This window comes from Metopolophium dirhodum, chromosome 1 (genome assembly GCF_019925205.1).
Source record: "Metopolophium dirhodum isolate CAU chromosome 1, ASM1992520v1, whole genome shotgun sequence".
Lineage (NCBI taxonomy): Eukaryota > Metazoa > Arthropoda > Insecta > Hemiptera > Aphididae > Metopolophium > Metopolophium dirhodum.
Window position 1 is genome coordinate 114,841,391 of NC_083560.1, and position 14,073 is coordinate 114,855,463.

Below are 14,073 nucleotides of genomic sequence, written 5' to 3' on the forward strand. Positions count from 1 at the left end.
ATCAATAGTTATTTAAAATTTCATTATTACATATGTATACAAAATATTGTCATGAGTAAAATGTTGTAATACTATTGTTTGTGATGTATGTATAATAAATGTAATTATGTCTGAGTATAGTGTAACACTATTGCAATTGCAATGCTAATAAAGAAGAATACGATAAATGTTGGTTTTGTTGATCTGGTTGAATATAACAATATATTAATATTTCTTCAATTTGAATTTAGAACATAAAAAAAAAGAAATTGAAATAAAAGGATTGTGGTTACACACCACCTATAGTTTAACACAAGTGTAGTTAAGGTTTACAAAAGAGGTTATAGTTGTACATATTAAAATTTTTTTAAATATTTTTTTTTGCAATTTAATTATATTCTATGTACATAACTTAAGACATTAAGACTTAGTCTAATAAGTGTTAAATGGCTTTAAAAATTCTAATTTATTACAAATGTTAATAATATGATGTAATTAATTTCTTAATAATATATTGTTAGTGTTAAGTTATTGTAGTGTGAACAGAGAAATGCTTGTCAAATGAAACAAATGAATAACATATATATGAAATTTCTAATTTACAAAATACCGGTTTTAATAATTTATATTATGCTGAACGGCTTTCCTAAAATGTCTTTACTATTGAAATGAGATGGAGATGATTGAGTATTATATGTAGTTTTGCGCATTGAAATAATGAAAAATAATTTAAAATTAATAAAGTTATTGATTGAAGAGTAAATATTATTATATGAATGATGATTGTGATATACAGTTGTCAACTGGCCATGCTGATACTACTGTAGTGACTATCAAATAATATATATCATGCACTATGTGGGCAGTTGTTTTAAGCTAATACTCTAAACAATTTTTTTTAAGTTATATTCAACAACTCTAAATTAATGAACACCAGTAGTTTATACTCTCCTGTTCTATGCTGTGTTTGTGTACAATAATTGAAGTTTACGTAAGTTACAAGTACAATGTACGTTAGGTTAGGAAGTCACAGTGAGGCCAGGACACCAAAAAACTTTACAAATGCAATAGTTGAAAGAATAAAATGTGTTAACTTATAGAAAAATTAATTTTTATAACATACCTGTCTATTTCATTTCCGTTCCATACTTCCATGGTCGCAGCATCGTGCCCTTTATATACGTATTTATGCAAATACTGAACACTCTTCACAGTAGAGCATACCTCTACGTTAATGTGTGCATCATATTTTGCTAACAGGTACGGATTGTAAGGCACGACAAACTCGTTGCTGACCTCTTGATTTCTTACCCTGGCCACAGGTCCGTTGTTTGGCCGGCGGTACTTCGGGTAACCGCCGTCAGAAATGTATACAGTCTCTTCGCTGAATTATTTTGAAAACTTTTTTGAACAACTGTTGTCCACCATACATGGGCTGTTTGGGTTTAGCGTGCCACACGGCCCGTGGATCATGTGTCTCGTCACACAATCGAATAGACGCGGATCAATCACCGGGTCTGGTAAAAAGGCGCACACTACATTGTCAACATCGTCAGCGGTTAGCAACTTGCTACCCTCACTCAGAATGATCAGTATGTGGGCGTGCGGTAGTCCTCGTTTCTTAAGCTCGACAGTATAAACATATGCATCGACATTACCAAATATATTGTTCACCGTTATGTCACGCATCAGCTGCTTGAGTTTCGAGTTGAACACTCTGGACACCAGGTCCGGTCTGTCGCTTTCCGTGGCCCATCTCGGTAGGTTCTGTGTGATCTCCGTCCAGGTAGGATTACACGTAAACGTAATAAAAAGATTAGGCTTTCCACACTTACACACAATGCCCATCGCGTCATGATAACACTGTTTCATGAAACGGGGACCGCCTGTGAACGACGATGGCAAAATCATCCTACGACCGACACCCGCCATGGGTGCGTCGATTTGGAGCTGTTGGTTGATGTGATCCACAAGTCCCTGATACGATTGACGATTCGGCGAAAAGCTCAGCTTGATGCCATCTAATGTACTGTAAGTTGTTCGCTTCCATTCGAACGTAATGATCACCCACAAACTGTTGCAGCAGAAATCAACCATTATGTAATAAACTCATAGTATCGTTGATTGTGTCGTTGTTGCCATTGTAACGAATAGCAAGACGATAGCAAGTATACTCCCTGATACTGTTCCGATTGCGAATGGGGTACGGCGAGGGCCATCTTGTAGCAAGCGTTGATGCCAACCGAGCTCTCCTCGTGGAAAGAGTAGGGGATACAGCATTGGATCCGCGTTTGAAGATCTGGCTGGTATGGTCTGTAGCCGACGATGTTGCGGGTCAATCAGATTCCGGTCGTGAATGACCAGATCGACGTTTGTTGGCGGTTGACCTTGGCCGTCATCACCGACAAACACTACTGCGACTTCGTTAACCGTTTCGGTTTTTGCGGTTTTGGCGGTGGGTTGTATCGTCTCCTGTCCACATTTCCGTCGGCGACAAAATGCATTCTCACTCTCCTTGGAAGCAACTGAGGATCTCTGCCGGGAGCGTTTTCTCCAGCCCACACTTCTCGCATTGTTCTGTAACAAAGTAACACGGTTTTATGATTTATTTTACAAAATTGAAATTGATTAATCCTTGTGTAGGTACATGTTTATAGCGCATACACTGGTGTATTGTTTATGTTCTCAGAAGTGTCAACAACAGAGTCCTATTTAATTGATGCTCACACATAATGTCAACAAAGAGTGATGTGGTGGTGTGAAAAAATGAAAAAGAGTAGCATAATGCAAAATGTATTACAATGTAGAATACAAAGTGTTTTGTTTTAATACATTGAGTTGAAGTGTACATAAGAAACACAAGCAAAAGTAATCCGTAGAATTCATTAACTCTAACTCTAGGCACGCGTGTTTGTGTTCAATCTGATTTTGAGAAACTAAATGTCAATGTGAACATGATTTGTCTATAGTGTAATGTAATGCAAATGTGAATTGTTCAGTAAAATTAATTAAATATATTACTCAAAAGCCTGTGCGAATGGATTGATGTTCTGTAACAGCCCGTCTAAGTCTTCGAATACACTCGGCAATTGACGGTGTGCGGCAGGCAGTAATTGCTGCTGTTCCCTACGAATCCGGTTTGCCTCGCCGGCTTCGTCGAAATACAGCCTGCAGAATCTGCGTTGGATAGGATCGTTCCCGATCAAGTCATTACTTATTGTCCAATATCCCTGCCCATGAACAGTGAACACATTCGGTCCCCGACCTGGCAAGCACCGTGTGTTGAGGTCGGTGGAGAAAGCAGCAAATGCCAAAGTGTTGTTATACCGGCGGATGTTATTTCGGTAGTGTCTACCTTCTACCGAATCTTCAACCAACAACCTCTGTAGTAAATGCGGTGCAGGTGTCAACACACGCGGTCCTGAAACGGCCATCAGATTCGGGCTTGTTTCCTCGCACTTAAAGTGGCGAGCCCTACAATACTGGCATACGTAATTCAACGTGCCTATGTTGTGTGGTTCCGGTAGTGGGTGCTGAACGCCAGCCGGACGGTCTAGCAACAGTCTAGCGACAACTGGGGCGATTTGTTCAACCTGAAATTTAAGGGACATAGTTGTATTTAGTTTTTTCCTTAATGAACATTAAATTAATAATTTAATAATATTATACAAAATATTTACTGACCTCTTCAATGTCGTATAGTGGTGAAAGGTCGAAAACACCAACAAAGTTATCATCATCTGATACCACTTCGACTTGAGCTGGTACTTGTTCGTCTCCGTTAATGAGAACTTCAACGATGTCAACGTTGTTGTCGTCCATCGCGACTTCCACTACCTCAATGTTGTCATTGACCATCATGACTTCAACTACCTCAATGTTCTCTTCCAACAAAACTTCATCCATCTGAACTTGTATACCGGCATCGACGTTTTCCACATGATCTTCTCGTTCTCTGTATGGTCCGATTACCTATAGAACCATAGGCGGTCAATTTAAATGTTTTTAAAAACAAAATAATAAAATCATAATAACGGTTTATTCTAGAGTAAACCAAATGGACGGTTTTGATGAGAAAGGGTACAAGTCAAATTATACGATTTTCCAGGAGACAAAAAAAATGTAATAACTTATACTGTGAAGTAATTATATTTACAATAACTATTTTTATAATTTTTATATGCACTTTTTCACACATAAAATGATAAATATGAGTATAAATTATTAAACAGGTGTTTATAGACGACTTATGTCCAGTTGCACTAGATATTTTAAAATATATTGACTTATGTCTTTTATCACATTTGACTTAATACTTTTATCACAAATAAATTTCAATACTATTTGTGAGAAAGGGCATAAGTAACAAAAAAATGAAAATTAATAATATATAGTTATTTTAAAATATTACTAACTCATATTTCAAAATAATTGAATACAAACCAATAGAAATTCTTTTCTCAGGAAAATAAATGTTGAGTTCATTAATAAAATATAGCCAACAAAAAAAATATTAAATGTTAATAATATTAAGATAGAAGTAAAAACATATTATTATTTTAAACATTTCTTAAAACATTACAAAATAAAGCTTATACATCTTAGTGAGATCCTTACTTCAGGAATAACATTAAATAAAAAGTAAAACAATTGATAAAAAGTAAAAACATAATATTTATTATAGTGAAATATGTAACATTATAATCATATAATAGGTATTTATAACTATCTAATATTTTAAGAGTATTAAAAAATAAAACTTTAATGATTTATTGATATCCTTACTTTAGGAACATAATCATAACATAATAATAATAGTTTATAGAAAATTGAAATAAAAACAATTAATAAAAAATGATAAACACATTAGGTACCTAATTAATATCTTACTCGTCGTCTTCATCCGACACAATAGGATCATTTAAATTCTCCTTGGTTTTTAATTGTTTATAAAAATCTTGATACAATTCAGGAATGAATTGTAATAATGATAGTAAATCCCTTTTTTTTTCAAGTGTTACAGGTAAATCATTATTATAAGCTTTAGGTATGGTTGGTAATGGGTTAGAAATAGCATTTCTTCGAGATAAACTTAAACATTCAAATACTGCATCTTCTTTCAATGAAGTTTTGTAGTATACCAAATCTTTATTACACTTTTTATATCTAAACCACTTGGCATCTCTGAACAAAAACAACTGCTCAACAACATTTTTTTTTTTAAATTGATATTTTGATTTTAATAAGCTATTGAAATCTAGAAAATGAGTTTGATCTGTTTCAATGACACTAAATTTATCTTTCCCAGCATAACGAATCAATTGTGCCCAATCATGAGGATGGTTGATAGGAGCAGAGAAACGTTTCTTAGCTTTTTCTATACGTGCATGGTCAGAGTCGCACTCCATTCGCGTGTGCCCTAGTACCATGAATTTGTGGTCTATAATTTGTATTTTGTCTTGCTGTTCCAAAAAAGCCAAGCACATAGCCATAAATATAGTATTTTTATTTTGGCCTGGACAGCAGTCACTATACATTATAACATGAGAAATATTTGGTGGTAGATTTGATAAGTAATGGAAAACACAAGACCCAATATCGTTGGCACCTCTTTTAGCAATAGTTTCATTCCAAATATAACAATATGCATGTGATGTTAAAACATTATGTACTGTAAGATTAAATGTCCATAACTGTCTTTTGTAGAAGGCCACAGATGATTCCAAGTTGGGAGTTGGAAGGCATTGTTGAAGATCAAATGCTATCACACATATATCATCAGTTACTAAACTAGAGTCTTTCCTTTTTGATTCATATGCATCTTCTGCTTCTTCGTGGTGCTTACTTCTTTTAATAATCAATTCAGCCTTTTGTTCATTTGTGCACCTATTGTTGACAATTTGTATATTTAAGCTGTCACATTGGGAACAAGTGTCCTTTTTTGGATTTTTTATTTTCAAACCAGATTTTTTAAAATGTTTTTCATACAACCAACGACTGGCTGACTCATTTGTAGTTTTTTTATAATCATCATATGCCAATTGCATAGTGAAATAAGGAGGCAAATATTTTTTGACAGTCTCTTTCCTGCAGTAATGGCTTTCATAAGATGGAAGCAGATTAATATGATTTAAAATAGATTTAACAGTTTGTGGACTTTTCTTATTTTTTGGTGTACTTTTTCCTCTCTTATCTGGAGACATTTTTTGAGCAGGAGATAAAAGTTTTTGTGTACAAATTTTTTGAATGAATTTTGGAGTTTCACCAAATATGTTTAAGAAACATAACTTGCAAATAATAACCATTTCATTGTCCTTTGAAACATGATATTGATAAGTCATTTGTCTATTTTTTTGCTTTTCTGGAGTGTCTCTTCTCTTTCTAGTAACTGCTTTTTTAGTTGGTCTTATGAGATTAGATATATATGTTATCCGCCTATCATAAGATTTCATCGACCAGTAGGGGAGGAAGGTGGTAGCTTGCTCGTAGCCCTCCCTGCATACGTTAATTCGCTAAAATCCACGAGATTAAGCAAATAATTAACGTATCAATACCACCACCAGGCGCTGATGCCCAGCATTTCAAATCATCATCAGCAAACGGCAGTAATGCCAACTGTAAACGGTCCTTTTAAGGACCACTTGACGCTTAATGTTGGTGAAGATCTTAGGATCTGTCACTTCAACATTGAAGGAATTTCTAAAGCGAAGTGTGAAGTTCTGACTAAAATTATGAACAAGGAAAGAATAGATGTAATTGCCTTGCAAGAAACGCACACGAAAGATGACAATGACCTTCAAAAAAGAGGCTACATCGCAGGATACACAGTAATTGGAGCGATACACCACAAGCAGTATGGTATAGCTACGTATGTTAAAGAAAACATCGATGATACGATGGTAGTCCACAAAGTCAACTCAGGAAACACCCAAGTACTATCCACGAAAATAGGCAGTATTACTGTAACGAATGTATATAAACCTCCAAACAACAAAAACGGAGACAACTGAAAACGGAGATATATTATATGAATGGCTAGACACAATGAATATGGAACTTGTCTTCAGCATAAAGAACAAGGGAACTTTCCGATCAGCAAGGTGGCTGAAGGAGTACACGCCAGATCTAAGCATAATATCGAAACCTCCAAATGATAGTAAACAACTGGCATCGCGCCGTATTCTCTGTGATTTTCCTCACAGCCAGCATCGACCGGTGGTCTTAGAATATGGCCTAAAAATTCCAATAATTAGATCAATCCCAAAACCAAGATGGAATTTCAGGAAAGCCAACTGGACTGAATTCGCCAAGGAACTAGATCACCTAATACAATGGATCCCAGCAAAGGCAGAGTGTTACGATCGATTCGTGGGAGCGATAAAAATGATAGCGAAAAAGCACATTCCTAGGGGCTTCAGGAAGCAGTTCATCCCAGGCTGGGACGAAACGTGTAATGAACTGTATGCGGAGTTTCAAAGGTCAAAAGATAATAACATAGCGGATGAATTAATCAACAACTTAAACTCAATAAGGAAACAAAGATGGCATGAAAAGACAGAAAATCTAGACTTTACCCACTCCAGCCATAAAGCATGGAGCCTAATGAAAAAATTAGGCACCTCAAATAATATCACGAAAGGTCAGCATACCTTAAGACCAAATAGTGTAGCAACCAGATTAAAAAGCGTTGGAAAACTTTCAGTAGACAAAGAGCATAAACGATTAATAAAAACAGAACTAAGAAATCACAGGAAAATACTAATGCCGCATCCAACACTGGACGCTGCTTTTACACAAAATGACGTATACAACGCAATAAAGAAAACCAAAATAAACAAAGCTGCAGGCTTCGATGGGATATATTCTGAGTTTTTTAAATTCGCAGGTCCGAGAACTCATACCTGGTTAACTATGTTTTATAATGATATTATAGATACTGCAAAACTACCAAAACAATTTAAAAGAGCGAAAGTGATTGCGTTATTAAAACCCGGGAAAGAAAGTCACGAAGCCGCAGATTACCGACCTATATCATTACTGAGCGTTACGTATAAGATCTTAGAAAGAATGATTTTAGAACGTATACAACCATATATCGAAGACGTGATACCAATAGAACAGGCTGGATTTAGGGAATACCGAGGATGTGAGGAGCAAGTTCTAGCGCTAACAACTCTAATAGAATCTGGATTCCAAAGGAAATTTAAAACTAGTGTAGCGTTTATTGATTTGTCAGCGGCGTATGACACAGTATGGAGAGACGGTCTTTTGAATAAGTTCGCCAAGGTCACCCCATGCAAGAAATTATTCACACTCCTAGATAGAATGCTCACGAACCGCCGCTTCAAAGTATTTTTGGGTAATAAGGAAAGCAATTGGCGCACAGTACTCAATGGTCTTCCCCAGGGTTCGGTACTTGCCCCGACTCTATTTAACTTATATATACATGACCTACCTGTTACGAAAGAGCTTAAGTTCCAATACGCGGACGATATTGCTATTGCTTATCAAAGCACTGATTTAGAGGACGGCGGGAAAGCACTTACTGAAGACCTCAGTACGATGAACAAATACTTCTCTAAATGGCGTTTAAAACCAAACCCTACCAAGACTGAAGTATGTGCTTTTCACCTAAACAACAAAAAGGCTTGAGAAGAGTTGAAAGTGACATTCCAAGGAGTACAATTAAAGCACAACTTCACGCCGAAATACTTGGGAATAACACTGGATCGTACGCTCACATTTAAGGAACATCTTGTCAAAACTGGAAAGAAAGTACGATCCAGAGTCAATTTAATTCAAAAACTCGCCGGCACAGGATGGGGTGCTAGCGCTAAAACATTACGGACAGCAGCACTGGCGCTAACATACAGTGCAGCTGAATACGGTGCCCAAGTGTGGTGTAATAGTGCACACGTGAAATAAGTTGACACACAATTGCATAGCGTAATGAGAGTGATTAGCGGCACGGTTAAGTCCACTCAGTTACAATGGCTACCAGTTCTAACCAATATAGCTCCACCAGACCTACGAAGAAAGCAGAAACTTATTAATACTATCAGAAAAGCCGAAGATAGGAGGAACTCACTGCTAGCCGAAAGATTAGAAGATATACCAGCACTCAGACTAAAGTCAAGGAAACCGCCTTGGAAGACAGCTAAAGACCTAATAAGATCAGGATTTGAAACCAAAAAGTGCTGGTGCGATGAATGGACTAACTCTACTTTACCAATCAAAAACAAAAATCTGGTGATGGACCCCAATCAAGGAATTATGGGTATGGAACTGCCTAGACATGAATGGTCTGTACTAAATCGTCTTCGAACAGGTCATGGCCGTTGCGCTGATATGATGTTTAAATGGCGACTCCAAGACAGCCCAGCATGCGATTGCGGCAACGATAGACAAACCATAAATCACATAATAAAGGAATGCCAGATAAGGAAATTCAACCAGGGCATCGAAGGAATCCACGCGATAACACCGGAAGCAGTAAAGTGGATAAGGGAACTGGACGTACACTTGTAACCTGTAAACTGTAACGCATTGTTATGTCATATTATATTATATATTTATAAGACCTTTCTAATCTAAATTTAGTTAAATTATGCTTTACGTTTATATTTTATTTTATTATTTTATTGTTAATTCTGCTGTAAATGATTTGTTAAGCCATACGAATAAATAAATAAATAATCGACCAGTAAATATTGAACAATGTTTGTTGTAAATCCCAATTAGTTTTAGTCTTAAATCTTAGTCTACAGTCAGTTAAAGGTCTAGATACACGACCATTAACTAGCTTTTCTTTATTAGTAACATATTGCTCCCCACAATTTCTTTTTTCTTTCCTGTTTTGTCTATAAAGTCTGGTATCTCCCTTTTTGCTGATTTTATTTTTTCTGCTATGACTAACATTTTCAACATTCCCATCACTTTCAATATTTTCAATTATTCCAAGACTTTCAACATTTTCAACATTCCCATCACTTTCAATATTTTCAATTATTCCAAGACTTTCAACATTTTCAACATTACCATAATTTTCAATATTGTCAATTATTCCAAGACTTTCAACATTTTCAACACTTTCTATATTCATAGCAAAATCTAAGACATAAAATCAGAATAAAATATTTGATATACCTATGTAAATCACTATATTTATCAGGGTCAAGAGTAAATTGAATTAGTAATAATTAAGTAAATTATATTATTTATTAATAGGTGTGTGTATTAATATATTATAGTGTATAATGATTATTATTAGGTATTAATTATATTATTAAGTAAATTATACCTACATATAGTTACACAAAACTAGAATTATTATAAAATTCATTAATAAAAATAAATTGTCTTAAAGCTTATAATTTTTGTTTTTTTATTTTTGCATGGAGGGGGCAGGGTATTGTAAGGGAGATGGAGAAAAATAAATTAACTGTTTTGGACAAAAAATAAATTTTAACTTAACATTATGGTAACATACAAATCAAAAGTAATTTAACAGTTTAGATAAATCTTCAAACACATTTTAAGATAAATAAAACTAATAATAAAGTAGATTGGTAATGGTACTTAAAACTTAAGTAGTTTTATATTATTAATAGAGAAGAAAAATTTGGATTTTCAAAGAAGACACATTTCTATAAATTTAAATTCATTAAGTTTCATAATTATTTGTACATAAATTACAACTACTAAGTATAAATAATTAATACCTGGTTCAAAAACATGCTCTGGTGTTCCTAATACTACACTAACATCATTGTCATAGTCAGGTGTCTCTTGTACTATTATTTCAAAATCTTCACCATTTAATGTTATCATATTTACACTATTATTTTTGTGTTCGTTGGCATCAAAAAAGTTACACTGATTTACCCATTTCTAAAATGTATTATTAATTTAATTAATATATTTTAACAATTAAATAAAATAATTGTTTTACTATAAGTTTAAATAGTTGTAAATATTTACTGACTTGAACATTCATTTTTGAATTTACACAACTAATTTCATTGACATCAGTATGATTTTCAACTTCCATATTGTCGTTTGAATCGTTATGCTGGTTATTTTGGTCCTAGTAAAAAAAAAATTGAATTATGATTAAGTACTTAGTTATACATAAAGTATAATAATTAGAAGTATTCATAGAAAATAAAATCTTACATTTATATCAGAATTTAAAGCAACATTAAATGAATGCATCAAATTGCGTCGCAATGTTAATTTGGTGATGGTTGATGTTGACTGTTGCTTGGCATCATTAAAATCTAGATATTTGAATATAAAAATTCATAGTTAATCAATGTCTACAGAGTATGTAATAATAAAATTAAATAACTTTAAATAATATAGTAAAAATTGTAATATAAACATCTTTAATAATTCTGTTTGATTTCTTGCTAAGTATGTAAACTAGCCAACATTTTCTGTTGACCACAATCTATGATGGCTAATTGATTTACTTACTACAAAATGTTATTATTAATTACATTATTTACTTTAAATAAGTAACAAGTAATATGTTTGTTTTAATATTAGTTGTATTATTAAAATAGACAAGTACTTACTTTTTGCCAATGTTAGAAGTTGTTTAGATCTTTTAGAAGTCATCTCTCTCAAATATCAATATGTATTAATTTAATTAAAATGATTACACAACTACACTAATAATAATTATGTCATATCAATTCGAAAAAATATGAATTTACATCTTATTGCACCTGGTTATGTTACCTGTGAAAACGATCGTCGATCACATTAATAACAATATTATTAATATAACAACAAGTTTTTGCTTTGAGTGACTTATCCCCTTTCTCACCAAATAAATTATTTTTGTTTTGACTTGTGCCCAACCGCACGTATAAATAGCAAAATAACAATAACACATAGGAAAATTACAGTGCCACCAAACGACGCGGCGTTAAAAATCCTATAAAATTGATTAATAACCCCAAATTATCCAAAAAATGACTTATGCCCTTTCTCACCAAAACCGTCCAAATATACAATACTGTGTTTATTGTGAAACAATAACATGGCAACAATATTTTATATTACATATTTGTTTCCAATGCACAATATCATAATAGTTATTCATTTTGTAGTCTGTAGAATGTACCAAACCATACATAATTCTAAGCATTAGGCGTAACAACAAAAAAAGAGAATTGTTGAATAACATAAGGTTTATGGTGACAAATAATTGTTGTTGTGTCATATAAAACTGTGTTATAAGTATATTGTTTAATATGTTTAATATGTTTTAATATAATAATTGTTGAGTTTAGTTTTATGTAATATATTTAAAATGATGTGTAAGTTAAGTCAACTAAGTAAACAAATTATATTAAATTATGAGCACAGTCAGTGGCGGCGTGATAGGGTGTTTCATGAGGCAATTGCCTCACGACCAATTAGGTGGTGGTACCCCCTTGGTACCCCCGGGAACGGATATTAAAAACCACATATGGAATATGGTCAACTAATTAGTATTAGTAGTATTACTTTATTATACTAACCTTACGTTTACTAGAAATACACTATTACCTATAGTACATGTTGTATAGTGTACAATAACGCGGTATATTGGTGATATTATGGTAACACGTAACACTATCATAGATAATATTGTATCATTATTTTTATCATCATTATTTTATTTATCTATTAACAATATTTCCCCTTCGTTGGTTGGGCTGTAGGCAACACTGGTGGATCGTGGATGCACGTAGTATTGAAGTAATGACGAATTGACGGTTTTGTTACTTTTAACTTTAAAGTTTTATTAAGTATTGTTATTTGTAAATTTGAGATCAACTGCAAGCGAAGACCGATTAGAAAGTTTGATGATTTTACACTGTGAAAGAGATATAAACATAGATCATAATTTGGCCATTGATACTTTTGCAGCAACATCAGATTTATTGAGGGACAATTTATTGTTTAAATAAAGATTTATTGTTATTAATATATTATAAGTAATTTTATTATATTTCTGATATTAACATGACAAAGTATATTACTGTTGTAGAATTGTGAATTGGGGGTGTGGGGGCAAAGCCCCCACAGGTCTGTGTGAAAAAATTTAGGTGGTGGTGGTCGAGCATTTATACTTGCCTCATAAAATAAAATAGTTCACGCCGCCACTGAGCACAGTGGATTGACTATTGTAGTAGTTAAGTATGGTTATAGAAATTACAATGTATGACGTCACATGGTATTTTTAAGTGAAAAAAGTCATCTGAATAACATTAATACAATATTCAGAAATTGAAATTTATAATAATGTAATGTATTTTGTTATATTGTTATGTAGGTATACTCTTTTAATCAAAAAATTACATATTTTGGTAGTAAGTATATAGGCGTACATTTTATTTATAAATGAGTTACATAAGTTACATCAGAAACATGTGGGTAAAAAACAATATAGTAGGATGAAATAAAATATTGTAGAGGTCAATAGATCATCCTGCTGTAGTGTAAGCCTATTTTTTATTGTTTATCTATCACAAAGTGTATTTATTGCTGTACAGCCAGGTGGATAGGTATGTCACATTTGTTGTAATGCAGTGTTAATATGTTGGGTTTGAAATGAATGAGTTGTGATACTTGGAGATTTATGTATGATATATGATATGCACTCACCAAAGATGGGATTGCTGTGTGCCTCAGACGGCGGCGTTGTGCCTCTCCTTCTATGTAGTCATGACCAGGGATAAAATGCCTCGAACACAACTTTGAGCTTAGGTTTACAGGAAAACCTTGGTTCACCACGAATTCCACCCACTGAAGACGACGCACATCAGTTGGAATTCTAAGGATGAATGTGATGTATAACATGTTATGTTATATTATTGTTATATGTTGGTTGACATTGTAAATACCTGTGCATTGAAACGTCGTTGTCACCATCCATGTTTCCACATATGACACATAGTTTCACCATCGTGAATAGCCTGGATGATATGGAATAATATAATAAAAACATTGTTATAGAAAAATATAATAATATTACTAATGAAATACTTGAATACTAAATCACAAATACGAAAAACAAATCATCTCGGTCGTTGTAAT

General features: G+C 33.5%; 2 protein-coding genes across 2 annotated transcripts; both read right to left on the reverse strand.

Moving 5' to 3' along the window:
• Positions 1–1,368: 1,368 nt before the first annotated feature.
• LOC132952126 (uncharacterized) lies at positions 1,369–2,076 on the reverse strand. The gene has a single exon (XM_061024292.1). The coding sequence runs from the start codon at positions 2,074–2,076 to the stop codon at positions 1,369–1,371; it is 708 nt and encodes a 235-aa protein (XP_060880275.1).
• Positions 2,077–9,777: 7,701 nt separating this feature from the next.
• LOC132952138 (uncharacterized) lies at positions 9,778–11,653 on the reverse strand. The gene is made up of 6 exons (XM_061024315.1): positions 11,559–11,653; positions 11,155–11,258; positions 10,964–11,065; positions 10,701–10,869; positions 10,018–10,089; positions 9,778–9,914 (listed from the first exon to the last, which is right to left on the reverse strand). Exons 1-6 carry the CDS (start codon positions 11,599–11,601, stop codon positions 9,778–9,780), a joined length of 627 nt encoding a protein of 208 aa, XP_060880298.1. The 5' UTR covers positions 11,602–11,653.
• Between the last annotated feature and the right edge of the window lie 2,420 nt (positions 11,654–14,073).

Bases quoted from the DNA above. Each gene is read 5' to 3' on its own strand.
- LOC132952126 (XM_061024292.1), bottom strand. From the start codon at position 2,076: ATGGTTGATTTCTGCTGCAACAGTTTGTGGGTGATCATTACGTTCGAA.
- LOC132952138 (XM_061024315.1), bottom strand. From the start codon at position 11,601: ATGACTTCTAAAAGATCTAAACAACTTCTAACATTGGCAAAAA. The intron at 11,259-11,558 runs GTAAGTACTTGT...TCAAATATCTAG, and splicing joins ACTTCTAACATTGGCAAAAA to ATTTTAATGATGCCAAGCAA. The intron at 11,066-11,154 runs GTAAGATTTTAT...TTTTTTTACTAG, and splicing joins CTTTAAATTCTGATATAAAT to GACCAAAATAACCAGCATAA.